Here is a 14,613-nt window from a genome sequence, read left to right as displayed (position 1 = left end):
TGTGCCTGTTTATTATCCTGGCTGTGCTTCTCTTTCATCTATGCGTGGTGATAGCACACACAATCCTTTTTTCCAAGTCGTCTTAGCCTTTAATCTCTACACAGTCAGCACAACTTCTGCAAAATTAAGTGGATGAGCTCACTGTACTGAGGCCCTCTGTCCATCCAGAAGTAAGACTAAGGGGTACATGTTATTACTCTGAGAGGTAAGCAACAGATCATCTGTGGGAAACACAGACTGCTGCTGACATGGGCAAGGATTCACTCGTTCACCCCGAATGACTTTACTGAGTTAATTGCAATTATAAAACATTACCCCTTCAAACAAGTAAATCAAACAATGATATAATATTAAAAGTAATAAACATCAAACAGATTAAAATGATTATACTTTGATTGCAGGAATAATAAAACAAACCTTACTTGATTTTTAAAGGTAACATAATATTCTTTTACAGGTCTTGTTAATCTTAAACCTTTATGTCATCTTTCATAAAAAAAAAATACCACCACAACGGGTGTAGGTAATCAGGTGATGCATGGGGTGGAGGATCATGCGTCTTTTACCGCTGGCTCACCCGGCTCACCCACTCACCTCACTCCTTTGTTTTCAACAATAATTTCCCTATGTGTATAAATAAAGTATCTTTATCTTTCTTGGTGTCCAGCGCCCCTCAGCAGAACTTTTGGGATTTTAAAATGTTTAGTACTTTAGCTCTTCTGAAAGCAGAAGGACATGGAGTCCACATACAATACCGTCTGGAAAGGAGGATGGGTGATAAAACACAACCTATGGCGGGAACCCCAGTGTTTTAAAACTATGCTGCTATATTTAATACCATTGACTTTAACATGTTGGAGTCGGTCTGTAAAAAAAGATTTAGGATTTTACTGTAGAAACATTCAAGGGTTGAGTCATTGAAAATTTATGACAACAGTTCATTCAACATTGCTCAACAACTAAGTGATTTAAATTTCCTGAACCATATCGCCTCCTGCTGGTAAAACTCTGGTATTACACACACAACTCTGTTCATTTAGCAGGCACAAAAAGCAGCCAGAGTCAGTATAATGTCTCTCATGTTAATTATGAACAATAAAGAAGCTGTAGACAAAGGCAGTCTGGATAAAAGAAAAATAATTTATTTACAGTGGCATGAATCATGAATCAACAAGAAGGATTGGCAAAAACAACATTAGAGTTGACAGTTTACATAAAGTGGTGTGATCGTCTGGACTTTTGCAAAATAAAACACTAACTAATGGAATCAGAGATTATTTGTTCACTAAACTCACTTGGAGAAAAGCCAGAGCCTGTAAAACGACTCCTGTTCAGTGATTTGATGAACGGATTCACATCAACTACACAATCACTGTGATTCACCTGAAACTCAGAAAATTATCAATCATGTCCTCATTGATTATTATCATGTTATTTACACTTTGATTAAATCTCATATCCCTCTAACAACACATCAATGTAAATGTGACTCCACAGTGAGAACAAACCTCAGTGATAAAGGAAGGTCTGGTGATTTCTCTGTTAAGGCCCAAACAACAACAACACACAAACACATCAACACAAAATATCCAACAGCTCAGAGAAGTTTCTATTTTCATGTGGAGAAATGTGAGTTTAGGTAAAGAAACATCATCATGAGCAGTGATCTCCTCCACGGCTCCAGCTCCACCTCAACAAACTCAAACATCAACACAACAAGAAATGACAAGAGGTCAAAGTCCCGCCCACAATGTTTGATTGACAGGTGATCTCTGTGCAGTGCAGAGAGAAAACAGCAATGAGCTTTTAGCAACAAACATGGAGACTAAAGAAAGTGATGAACTAAAATACAGATTTTAACCAACTGCACCTTCAATGATCTTTGTCTATTTGAGTTTACACAACTCCGCTGTGGATCCAACCCAGTAAGAAAAAACTCCAGCATGTAGAGGCTGAGTGAATGTGGTCTGGACTCTGTGGAGGAGAGTCATGGTTTCAGAGACGCTGTAGAAGGACAGAATACCAGCACTGTGATCCAGGTACACTCCTACTCTGGAGGACTGAGGATCTGGGACTGGAGTATAGATGTTGTTGAACCAAAATGAGAAACTGTTGTTGTTACAATGTAACATCCAAGATTTGTCATTACGTCCAAATCTACATTCATTTGAGTTCCCTTCTCTGCTGATATTCTTGTATGTGACTGCTACATCAACTCTTCCTCCTCTCCACTCCACCTCCCAGTAACAACGTCCAGTCAGGCTCTCTCTACTCAGGACCTGATACCATATATTGAATCTGTCTGGGTGATCAGCATAAGACTGTTCTTTACTCATTAATGTTACTTTCTTGTTTCCCTCAGACAATAACAGACGTGTGTGTGCTGTGTTTGGATCCAGTGTGATTTCCTGTGAATATCTTAAGAAGTCAGCTCTGGTCCTGGGCTCTGGTGGTGACGGTAAAACATCCACTTGAGTCTCAGTCAGTGAGATGTTTGTCCATGTGTCTCTCAGAAGGTCCTGTAGTTGATCTCTGAGCTCTGACACAGCTGCTGTCACATCCTCAAAGTGTCTGAGAGGACGGATATCGATGCTGGATGAGTGTGTAGATGGACTGAGTGCTGACAGTGAGGGGTAGTTGTGTAGAAACTGGGTGTGATCCTCTGTGTGTGACAGCAGCTTCAGCTCAGCGTCTTTCCTCTTCAGCTCAGTGATCTCCTGCTCCAGCTTCTTCTGAAGCTCTTTGACTCCACTCACTTGAGTTTCCTGCTGGGATCTGATCTGCTGCTTCAGCTCAGAGCTTCTTTTCTCCATGAGACGGATCAGCTGAGTGAAGATCTTCTCACTGTCCTCCACTGCTTTATCAGCAGAGCCATTGATGGCCTCCACCTCCTGTTGAAGCACCTTCACATCTTTCTCTCTGTCCTGGATTCTCTGCTGGATTTGTTGTCGACTCAGCTCCAGCTCTCTCTGCCTCTCAGTCCTTTCTGCTGCAGCTGAGACTGTGTCGTGGCCTTTATGTTCATCCACAAGGCAGACAAGACAAATACACTTCTGATCAGTGCGGCAGAAAATCTTCATCACCTCATCATGACGAGAGCAGATGTTCTCCTGGAGCTTCTTGGAGGGCTCCACCAGCTTGTGTTTCTTTAATGGAGCCACATCATAATGAAGCTGCAGGTGTTTCTCACAATAGGAGGCCGGACACGTCAAACAGGACTTGACAGCTTTGAGTTTTCTCCCAGTGCAGACATCACAGGCCACATCTTCAGGTCCAGCATAGCAGTGATCAGCAGGAGCATCTTGGAGTCCAGTCTTCTTCAGCTCCTCCACTAAAGCTGCTAACATGGTGTTTTTCACCAGGACAGGTCTTGGTGTGAAGTTCTTCCTACACTGAGGACAGCTGTAGATTTTCTTCCCATCCTCTTCATCCCAGTGGGTTTTAATACAGTTGAAGCAGTAGCTGTGTCCACAGGGAATAGTCACTGGATCCTTCAGTAGATCCAGACAGATGGAACAAGAGAAGGTCTCCCGGTCCAGATGAACTCCTTTCTGCGCCATTTCACCTCTCACAGACGACGACTGTCTGAGTTTCTGTTGCTCAGAAGTGAAACTAGTTTGAGCTCTGATCTAAACAACATGTGTCTCTGCAGTGAACGGGGCCTGTGAGCTCCTTCTCTTCACCACATGTTGGTTCCACCCATCTTCAAACTGTAGATCTGAAGGGCAGGGAACAAGGAAACATGAGCAGAGTGGAAACTTTGGGATCGGCACAACAATATAAGCCTGAAGTCCAATTCATGGATCGAAGGTCAATTACCAGAGATATCATACTGAACAATAAAGGTGTAAAAGTGGTCACAGTTTTGTGATCAGGAGTCAGAACGTGGGTTTGTGAAACAGTAAAAAGTCATTCAGTCAGTTTGTCATAGTTGTGAACATTATTAAGTGTATATGTGCATTAGTGAACTAAAGCAACAGGTCTGGCAGCAAGATTTAGGATTGTAGCTAACTGTAGAAACATTCAAGGGTTGAGTCATAGAAAAGTTACAACAATTCAACATTGCTCAACAACAAGGTGATTTAAATTTCCTGAACCATGTCGCCTCCTGCTGGTCAAACTCTGGTATTACACACATTGCTCTGTTCATTTAACAGGCACAAGAAGCAGCCAGAGTCAGTATAATGTCTCTGATGTTAATAATGAACATTAAAGAAGCTGTAGACAAAGGCAGTATGGATAAATGAAAAATAATTTATTTACAGTGGCATGAATCATGAATAAACAAGTAGCACTGACAAACGCGCAACATTAGAGTCGATAGTTTGCATAAAGTGGTCTGATCCTCTGGACTTTTGCATAAGAAAAAACTAACTAATGGGCTCAGCAATGATTTGTTCACTAAACTCACCAGACATTCAGTGGTTCTGTACTTTCAGCAGGAGGACGGCGCCCTCTTGTGTTGAGCATCAGTTTTCAGATTTCAGTTCAATCAGACAAGTCTGTAAAATGACCCTTGTTCAGTGATGAACAGATTCACTTAATCCACACAATCACTGTGACTCACCTGAATATCAAAAAATCATTATTGATTATAATTATGATATTTACACTTTGATTAAACCTCATATCCCTTTAACAACACATTAGTGTAAATGTAACTAGATTTCTTAGTTTCAACAGTGAGAACAATCCTCAGTGATAAAGGAAGGTCTGGTGATTTCTCTGGTAAGGCCCAAACAACAACAACAACACACAAACACATCAACACAAATATCCAAAAGACATTTAGAGCTCAGAGAAGTTTCTATTTTCATGTGGAGAAATGTGAGTTTAGGTAAAGAAACATCAACATGAGCAGTGATCTCCTCCACGGCTCCAGCTCCACCTCAACAAACTCAAACATCAACACAACAAGAAATGACAAGAGGTCAAAGTCCCGCCCACAATGTTTGATTGACAGGTGATCTCTGTGCAGTGCAGAGACACAACAGCAATGAGCTTTTAGCAACAAACATGGAGACTAAAGAAAGTGATGAACTAAAATACAGATTTTAACCAACTGCACCTTCAATGATCTTTGTCTGTTTGAGTTTACACAACTCTGTTGTATCTCCATCACAATAAAGATAAACTCCAGCATGTAGAGGCTGAGTGAATGTGGTCTGAACTCTGTGGAGGAGAGTCATGGTTTCAGAGACGCTGTAGAAGGACAGAATACCTGCTCTGTGATCCAGGTACACTCCTACTCTGGAGGACTGAGGACCTGAGACTGGAGTCTGGTTGTCGTTGAAACAAAATGTGAAACTGTTGTTGAAACAAACTAACGCCCAAGATTTGTCATTGAATCCAAATCCACATTCCTTCCCGCCCCCTGCTCTGCTGATATTCTTGTATGCGACTGCTACATCAACTCTTTCTCCTCTCGTCTCCACCTCCCAGTAACAACGTCCAGTCAGACTCTCTCTACTCAGGACCTGACAATAACCAGTGAATCTGTCTGAGTGACTAGAATAAGACTGATCTTTACCTCGTGTTGCTTTCCTGTTTCCCTCAGATAATAACAATTTGTCGTGTGCTGTATTTGGATCCAGTGTGATTTCCTGTGAATATCTTAAGAATCCAGCTCTGGTCCTGGGCTCTGGTGGTGACAGTGAAACATCCACTTGAGTCTCTGTCAGTGAGATGTTTGTCCATGTGTCTCTCAGAAGGTCCTGTAGTTTAAGTGTCTGAGCTCTGACACAGCTGCTGTCACATCCTCAAAGTGTCTGAGAGGACGGATATTGATGCTGGATGAGTGTGTAGATGGACTGAGTGCTGACAGTGAGGGGTAGTTGTGTAGAAACTGGGTGTGATCCTCTGTGTGTGACAGCAGCTTCAGCTCAGCGTCTTTCCTCTTCAGCTCAGTGATCTCCTGCTCCAGCTTCTTCTGAAGCTCTTTGACTCCACTCACTTGAGTTTCCTGCTGGGATCTGATCTGCTGCTTCAGCTCAGAGCTTCTTTTCTCCATGAGACGGATCAGCTGAGTGAAGATCTTCTCACTGTCCTCCACTGCTTTATCAGCAGAGCCATTGGTGGCCTCCACCTCCTGTTGAAGCACCTTCACATCTTTCTCTGTCTCCTGGATTCTCCGCTGGATTTTTTGTCGACTCAGTTCCAGCTCTCTCTGCCTCTCAGTCCTTTCTGCTGCAGCTGAGACTGTGTCGTGGCCTTTATGTTCATCCATAAGGCAGACAAGACAAATATACTTCTGATCAGTGCGGCAGAAAATCTTCATCACCTCATCATGACGAGAGCAGATGTTCTTCTGGAGCTTCTTGGAGGGCTCCACCAGCTTGTGCTTCTTTAATGGAGCCACATCATGATGAAGTTGCAGATGTTTCTCACAGTAGGAGGCCAAACAAATCAAACAGGATTTGACAGCTTTGAGTTTTCTCCCAGTGCAGACATCACAGGCCACATCTTCAGGTCCAGCATAGCAGTGATCATCAGGAGCAGCTTGGAGTCCAGTCTTCTTCAGCTCCTCCACTAAATCTGCTAACATGATGTTTTTCACCAGGTCAGGTCTTGGTGTGAACTTCTTCCTACACTGAGGACAGCTGTGGATTTTCTTCCCATCCTCTCCATCCCAGTGGGATTTAATACAGTTGAAGCAGTAGCTGTGTCCACAGGGAATAGTCACTGGATCTTTCAATAGATCCAGACAGATGGAACAAGAGAAGGTTTCCTGGTCCAGATGAACTCCTTTCTGCGCCATTTCACCTCTCACAGATGACGACTGTCTGAGTTTCAGTTGAGACTTAGCTCTCCCTTTGTTGGTGCACAGATTGGTCCCAGCCTCTTGGCACACGATTCATCCAATCATCAGAGACAACGGCCTGAAAAGAAGACTTCCCTACTTTGTTCCGCCTCCTCCATACCTCCTCCATATTTGGAGTTGTCTGGTGATATCTAACCCCCTGCACCTCAAAGCCACCTGTGTTATCTTACTATCCTCCCTAATTTTGTGTCCAGTTGCTGAGGCCTGGCCTGTTCATAAATCTACTCCATAAGAATATCTCTGCTGCTCACCAACAGAAAGTCTCTCTTAATGTTCAACAGGTTAACTAAACATGGTATACTGAGCATATCCATTACATGTAAACTAAAGATTTTTATAAATCTAGCTTACGTAAACCAACACTAGCAACTTTTCAACCTTCATATAATATATTCATAACTTTTGTGATGGTACATCGACTTACAACAGGTTGAATGACACCTCTGTCATGGCCTGAGGGGGTCTGTATCGCCTTCACTGGCACTAAGTAGCTTTGAGGAGCATGGTAGAAACCTGGCTCTCACTTAAGTTTCACTTTCACTTTTGTGAGTCACGACGAGGAGGGAGCAGGCAATGCGGCACGTTCCCGTCGGATTGTGTATGTGTGTGTACAATGATCCGCTGGTAACAGAAACTTAGTTTGGACGTCTTCTGTTAAAGGTGTACAGAAAAGAAAATTGAATTTAAGCCCACTCTGGGTCATAAAATTAATGTGATAACTCATCTTTCAGACGATGTAGGCCAAACTTTGTGCAAAATTCTATTTTTGAGTAAATCCGGGATGAAAGTGTGTATTTTTTTTTCCACATTGGATAATGCAGGCACACGGATTATACGTCAGCCACTGATATTGGATCCTTAATCCGTCATTCAAACGTCTGAGACACGCACACACACACGGAGCTCGGTCTCGCCCCAAGCTTTGAATGTCCCGCCCGCTCGATAACGACCAATCAAATTCATTTTCCTTACTCGGGTAAACTCGTGTTGCAGCTCGTGATAACTCGGCGCGACATTCGGGACAAACGGCCATTTCTGTACACCTTTAAGTTCCATGCACTTGGAGATCAGAATGTTTACGGCGCTATGCGCTGGTGCTCATGGGAAATGGAGTCTTCCTTCAGGCAAAACACTACCGCTTTGGGCCACTGGTGCCACCAAACTCAACCAAAACTGAAAGTTCTTAAGTACTGCTTTAAATAAACTTGTTTTTCTTCATAACACGGAAGCATAACAACACTTGATTGAACTTGATTCACAGTAAAAAAGTATAAAACACTTGATGGTCACCCAGTGTTGGGGGGGAGCAAAGAATGCAACTCAAATTGATACACCATGGCTAACCCATGGGGGCAATTCTTTCAACCACAACAAACACTCAGAAAACAATCAAATATCTATAGTACATGACTCGAATCCTTATGAGACACCACTGAACTCATATAGTGTACAGTATAAACAGTATTGTGTTTTTGCAAGCAGCCACTCACCTCAGATAGCCTAACTCTGAAACGTCCTGGAAAGACATTACTATCCGATCACAGAGCGCCTCTCCCCGCCACAGAAACAAACACTTTTTCCTTGTTGTGATAATTTCTTTACAAAAATAAATGGTCGAGCAGTGCAGTGGTAATGTCCAAAATATCTCCGACCGTTTGTTTTGTAAAGAAATTATCACAACCATAGATATTTGAGTGTTTGTTGTGGTTGAACAAATTGCCCCCATAGGTTAGCGTTGTCGCTATCCCGAGCGCCGTCTAGTCATAGTGTAACTCTGGTTTGCCTGCATCAATTTAAGTCACGTTTTTTGCTCCCCCCAACACTGGGTGACCATCAGGGAAACGATTTAGGGGTTACAAAAAATGGCCGGGATTCTCCTTTAAGTGCTCAGCTTTAATCAGTAATCATCAGCGCAGGTATAAACCTTAAGTGCTAATTAGTAGTCATATGCTCAGAGTTAATCAGTAGATATAAATGTTCAGTGAAAAAATGGAAAAACACCCCAACAGGAGTCAGGAAGTGGGTTTGTGTTTAACAACAACAACAACCAGTAAAAAGTCCTTCAGCCAGTTTGTAACAGCTTATCAGGTACAGTGGTGAACATTATATATGTGCATAAGTGAACTAAAGTAATAGGTGTGGCAACAATTAAATTAAATTAAATTAAAAATCAATTCCAAAAAACGTTATTGTAGATCACCTAGTGATTGAAATCCGTCTTCCGTTTAGGGCTCAAAAACATAAAACCACAACACACATGAAAATCATATTTGAACCCATGATGCATACAATCTCATGAAACAGCAGTAATGAAATCACGTTCAACTTGTCCAAAAATCAGGATCTGTAGGAGCCACATGTGTTTATTTGACTGTCTCCTGGGTTTTGTCAGGTCTCTACGGGCGGCAGAATAGCGGTGTCTTTATAAGCACAGTGATGAAGGAAAAAATCTCTTTTTGGGCCGTTGAGTTGTCCCACACCACTTACTGTAATAAAAATAAACTCCAAAACTCAAAATTAAACGCTGGAAAAGATGGATCTGAAGTAGAGTTGTCTTTAGTTCACTTAAGAACAAAACAAAGGAAAAACAACCCGAGTCGCATACGTAGACAAAAGATAAGAAAAATAAAAGTAAGGAACTTCATGCAAAGCATTGCACTGCGACGAACAAAAAGTGAGTGACTGAATCAAACTGTTAATACAGGGGCTTATATACAGTAGTTTAGTATAGATGATCAGCTCCTTTCTTCTGTTTCCAGGAAACCTGCACAGCTGCTCCACACTAACAAGTGTCTCTTCTCATCCGTGTTGAACAAGTTCTCTTACACCCATAATTCTGTCAAAAGTTGTTTTATGACTTCCATGTTATAACTTGCAATTATACATACATTGAAAACTAATTAATCACGGACCTTCAGGTTGGCAAGCAGCCACCTGGTGTGCCTGTTTATTATCCTGGCTGTGCTTCTCTTTCATCTATGCGTGGTGATAGCACACACACAATCCTTTTTTCCAAGTTGTCTTAGCCTTTAATCTCTACACAGTCAGTACAACTTCTGCAAAATTAAGTGGATGAGCTCACTGTACTGAGGCCCTCTGTCCATCCAGAAGTAAGACTAAGGGGTACATGTTATTACTCTGAGAGGTAAGCAACAGATCATCTGTGGGAAACACAGACTGCTGCTGACATGGGCAAGGATTCACTCGTTCACCCCGAATGACTTTACTGAGTTAATTGCAATTATAAAACATTACCCCTTCAAACAAGTAAATCAAACAATGATATAATATTAAAGTAATAAACATCAAAACAATTAAAATGATTATACTTTGATTGTAGGAATAATAAAACAAACCATACTTGATTTTTAAAGGTAACATCATATTCTTTTACAGGTCTTGTTATTCGGGTGTAGGTAATCAGGTGATGCATGGGGTGGAGGACCATGCGTCTTTTACCGCTGGCTCATTCACTCACCTCACTCCTTTGTTTTCAACAAAAATTTCAGCAGAACCCTTTTATGGATTTTAAAATGTTTAGTACTCTCTCTCTTTAGAGCTCTCCTGGAATCAGAAGGACATGGAGTCCACATACAGCACCGTCTGGAAAGGAGGATGGGTGATAAAACACAACCTATGGCGGGAACCCCAGTGTTTTAAAACTATGCTGCTATATTTAATACCATTGACTTTAACATGTTGGAGTCGGTCTGTTAAAAAAGATTTAGGATTTTACTGTAGAAACATTCAAGGGTTGAGTCATTGAAAATGTATGACAACAGTTCATTCAACATTGCTCAACAACAAAGTGATTTAAATTTCCTGCATCATGTCACCTCCTGCTGGTCAGACTCTGGTATTACACACACTGCTCTGTTCATTTATCAGGCACAAAAAGCAGCCAGAGTCAGTATAATGTCTCTCATGTTAATTATGAACAATAAAGAAGCTGTAGACAAAAGCAGTCTGGATAAAAGAAAAATAATTTATTTACAGTGGCATGAATTATGAATCAACAAGAAGGATTGGCAAAAACATCATTAGAGTTGACAGTTTGCATAAAGTGGTGTGATCGTCTGGACTTTTGCAAAATAAAACACTAATGAATGGAATCAGTGTTTATTTGTTCACTAAACTCACTTGGAGAAAAGCCAGAGTCTGTAAAACTACTCCTGTTCAGTGATTTGATGAACGGATTCACATCAACTACACAATCACTGTGATTCACCTGAAACTCTGAAAATTATCAATCATGTCCTCATTGATTATCATCATGTTATTTACACTTTGATTAAACCTCACATCCCTCTAACAACACATCAATGTAAATGTGACTCTAGATTTTTTAGTTTCCACAGTGACAACAAACCTCAGTGATGAAGGAAGGTCTGGTGATTTCTCTGGTAAGGCCCAAACAACAACAACACAAACACATCAACACAAAATATCTAACAAACATTTAGAGCTCAGAGAAGTTTCTATTTTCATGGAGAAATGTGAGTTTAGGTAAAGAAACATCATCATGAGCAGTGATCTCCTCCACGGCTCCAGCTCCACCTCAAAAAACTCAAACATCAACACAACAAGAAATGACAAGAGGTCAAAGTCCCGCCCACAATGTTTGATTGACAGGTGATCTCTGTGCAGTGCAGAGACACAACAGCAATGAGCTTTTAGCAACAAACATGGAGACTAAAGAAAGTGATGAACTAAAATACAGATTTTAACCAACTGCACCTTCAATGATCTTTGTCTATTTGAGTTTACACAACTCTGCTGTGGCTCCAGAACCAACCCAAAGTCCAGCATGTAGAGGCTGAGTGAATGTGGTCTGGACTCTGTGGAGGAGAGTCATGGTTTCAGAGATGCTGTAGAAGGACAGAATACCTGCACTGTGATCCAGGTACACTCCTACTCTGGAGGACTCAGGACCTGAGACTGGAGTCTCGATCTTGTTGAACCAAAATGTGAAACTGTTGAAACAAAATAAAGCCCATGATTTGTCATTACGTCCAAATCCACATTCAGTCACATACCCTGATCTGCTGATATTCTTGTATGCTACGGCTACAGAAACTTTTCCTCCTCTCCACTCCACCTCCCAGTAACAACGTCCAGTCAGACTCTCTCGACTCAGCACCTGCCAACATGTAGTGAATCTGTCTGGGTGATCAGAATAAGACTGTTTTTCACCTCGTGTTACTTTTCTATTTCCCTCAGATAATAACAGACGCATCTTTGCTGTGTTTGGATCCAGTGTGATTTCCTGTGAATATCTTAAGAAGTCAGCTCTGGCCCTGGGCTCTGGTGGTGGTGACAGTAAAACATCCACTTGAGTCTCTGTCAGTGAGATGTTTGTCCATGTGTCTCTCAGAAGGTCCTGTAGTTTATCTCTGAGCTCTGACACAGCTGCTGTCACATCTTCAAAGTGTCTGAGAGGACGGATATTGATGCTGGATGAGTGTGTAGATGGACTGAGTGCTGATAGTGAGGGGTAGTTGTGTAGAAACTGGGTGTGATCCTCTGTGTGTGACAACAGCTTCAACTCAGCGTCTTTCCTCTTCAGCTCAGTGATCTCCTGCTCCAGCTTCTTCTGAAGCTCTTTGACTCCACTCACTTGAGTTTCCTGCTGGGATCTGATCTGCTGCTTCAGCTCAGAGCTTCTTTTCTCCATGAGACGGATCAGCTGAGTGAAGATCTTCTCACTGTCCTCCACTGCTTTATCAGCAGAGCCATTGATGGCCTCCACCTCCTGTTGAAGCACCTTCACGTCGTTCTCTCTGTCCTGGATTCTCTGCTGGATTTTTTGTCGACTCAGCTCCAGCTCTCTCTGCCTCTCAGTCCTTTCTGCTGCAGCTGAGACTGTGTCGTGGCCTTTATGTTCATCCACAGAGCAGAGATAACAGATACACTGCTGATCAGTGCGGCAGAACATCTTCATCACCTCATCATGACGAGAGCAGATGTTCTCCTGGAGCTTCTTGGAGGGCTCCACCAGCTTGTGTTTCTTTAATGGAGCTACATCATAATGAGGCTGCAGGTGTTTCTCACAATAAGAGACCAGACATTGCAGACAGGACTTGACAGCTTTGAGTTTCCTCCCAGTGCAGACATCACAGGCCACATCTTCAGGTCCAGCATAGCAGTGATCAGCAGGAGCAGCTTGGAGTCCAGTCTTCTTCAGCTCCTCCACTAAAGCTGCTAACATGGTGTTTTTCACCAGGTCAGGTCTTGGTGTGAAGTTCTTCCTACACTGAGGACAGCTGTAGATTTTCTTCCCATCCTCTCCATCCCAGTGGGTTTTAATACAGTTGAAGCAGTAGCTGTGTCCACAGGGAATAGTCACTGGATCCTTCAGTAGATCCAGACAGATGGAACAAGAGAAGGTCTCCTGGTCCAGATGAACTCCTTTCTGCGCCATTTCACCTCTCACAGACGACGACTGTCTGAGTTTCACTTGATCAGAAATGGAGCCAGTTGAACTTGTCTGACCAGTGAACGGGGCCTGTCAGCTCCTCCTCTTCACCACATGTTGGTTCCACCCATCTTCAGACTGTAGATCTGAAGGGGAGGGGACAAGGAAACAAATGATCAGTGTGGAAACTTTGGGACCGGCACAACAGGCACAACACAACATTGCTCAACAACAAAGTTATTTTAATTTCCTGGACCATGATTTGTACTCCCAGGCACTTGAAGCAGCTCGGCCTCTCCACTGGGTCCCTGCTGATGTAAAGAGGGGTGTAGGAATGCTGTCCTTTCCTGAAATCCACCACTAGCTCCTTTGTTTCGCTGATGTTTAGTTGGAGGCAGTTGGTCTGACACCAGGATGCCAGACTCTGTCCCCGCCTCAAGTAGGCTGACTCATCGTTGTTGTATATGATCCCAAGCACTAGTACTGTGTCATCATCAAATTAAATGATTGAAGTGGAACTATGAGTGGCTGCATAGTTATACGTGTACAGAGAATACAGCAGTGGACTAAATACGTAACCCTGAGGGGCTCCAGTACTGAGAGTTATGGGTGATGATGACACATGACTGCCTAATCTCACTACCTGAGATCTGCCCATAAAGAAGTCTAGGACCCATGCGCACAGGTCGCTACTGAGGCCCAGGTCACTCAGCTTAGAGAACAGTCTATAGGGTGCAATCGTGTTAAAAGCTGAGCTGTAATCAATTAACAACAATCTCACGGAAATCCAATTGTCCCTTTCCACATGGCTGAGGGTCGTATGCAAAACATGGGAGATCCATAGATCTGTTAGGGCGGGAGGCAAACTGGAACAGGGTGGAGGCAGTGATTGTGATGTCTTTTATGAGTCTCTCAGACACTTTCATAATCACTGAGGTGAGTGCAATGGGTCGATACTCATTTAGGTAGGACGGTGGGTTACTCTATGGCACTGCTAGGCTCAGCCAGTTTATCACAGCTTATCAGGTCCAGTTGTCAACATTATTAAGTGACTCTGTGCATTAGTGAACTAAAGCAACAGGTCTGGCAGCAAGATTTAAGATTGTGCTGTAGAAACATTCAAGGGTTGAGTCATTGAAAAGTCATGACAACAATTCATTCAACATTGCTCAACAACAAAGTGATTTCAATTTCCTGGACCATGTCGCCTCCTGCTGGTCAAACTCTGGTATTACACACACTGCTCTGTTCATTTAACAGACACAAGAAACAGCCAGAGTCAGTATAATGTCTCTGATGTTAATTATGAACATTAACAAAGCTGTAGACAAAGGCAGTCTGGATAAAAGTCAATAATGTATTTACAGTGGCATGAATC

At 42.5% G+C, this 14,613-nt stretch overlaps 2 protein-coding genes and 1 pseudogene across 2 annotated transcripts; all 3 read right to left on the bottom strand.

Annotated features, from left to right (window-relative positions):
• Positions 1-1,333: 1,333 nt before the first annotated feature.
• On the bottom strand, positions 1,334-3,583 carry LOC146969957 (tripartite motif-containing protein 16-like). The gene has a single exon (XM_085804769.1). The coding sequence runs from the start codon at positions 3,558-3,560 to the stop codon at positions 1,887-1,889; it is 1,674 nt and encodes a 557-aa protein (XP_085660895.1). The 5' UTR covers positions 3,561-3,583; the 3' UTR covers positions 1,334-1,886.
• An 899-nt stretch (positions 3,584-4,482) lies between these two features.
• Positions 4,483-6,226, bottom strand: LOC146969956 (tripartite motif-containing protein 16-like; annotated as a pseudogene).
• A 4,814-nt stretch (positions 6,227-11,040) lies between these two features.
• LOC146969955 (tripartite motif-containing protein 16-like) lies at positions 11,041-13,273 on the bottom strand. Its single transcript, XM_085804772.1, has one exon. The coding sequence runs from the start codon at positions 13,239-13,241 to the stop codon at positions 11,574-11,576; it is 1,668 nt and encodes a 555-aa protein (XP_085660898.1). The 5' UTR covers positions 13,242-13,273; the 3' UTR covers positions 11,041-11,573.
• Between the last annotated feature and the right edge of the window lie 1,340 nt (positions 13,274-14,613).

This window comes from Trachurus japonicus, chromosome 17 (genome assembly GCF_045865225.1).
Source record: "Trachurus japonicus isolate A0001 chromosome 17, Traja_1.0".
NCBI classification, from domain to species: Eukaryota; Metazoa; Chordata; class Actinopteri; order Carangiformes; family Carangidae; genus Trachurus; species Trachurus japonicus.
Note: the sequence above shows the minus strand (reverse complement) of the source record. Positions and strands in the feature narration are given on the sequence as shown.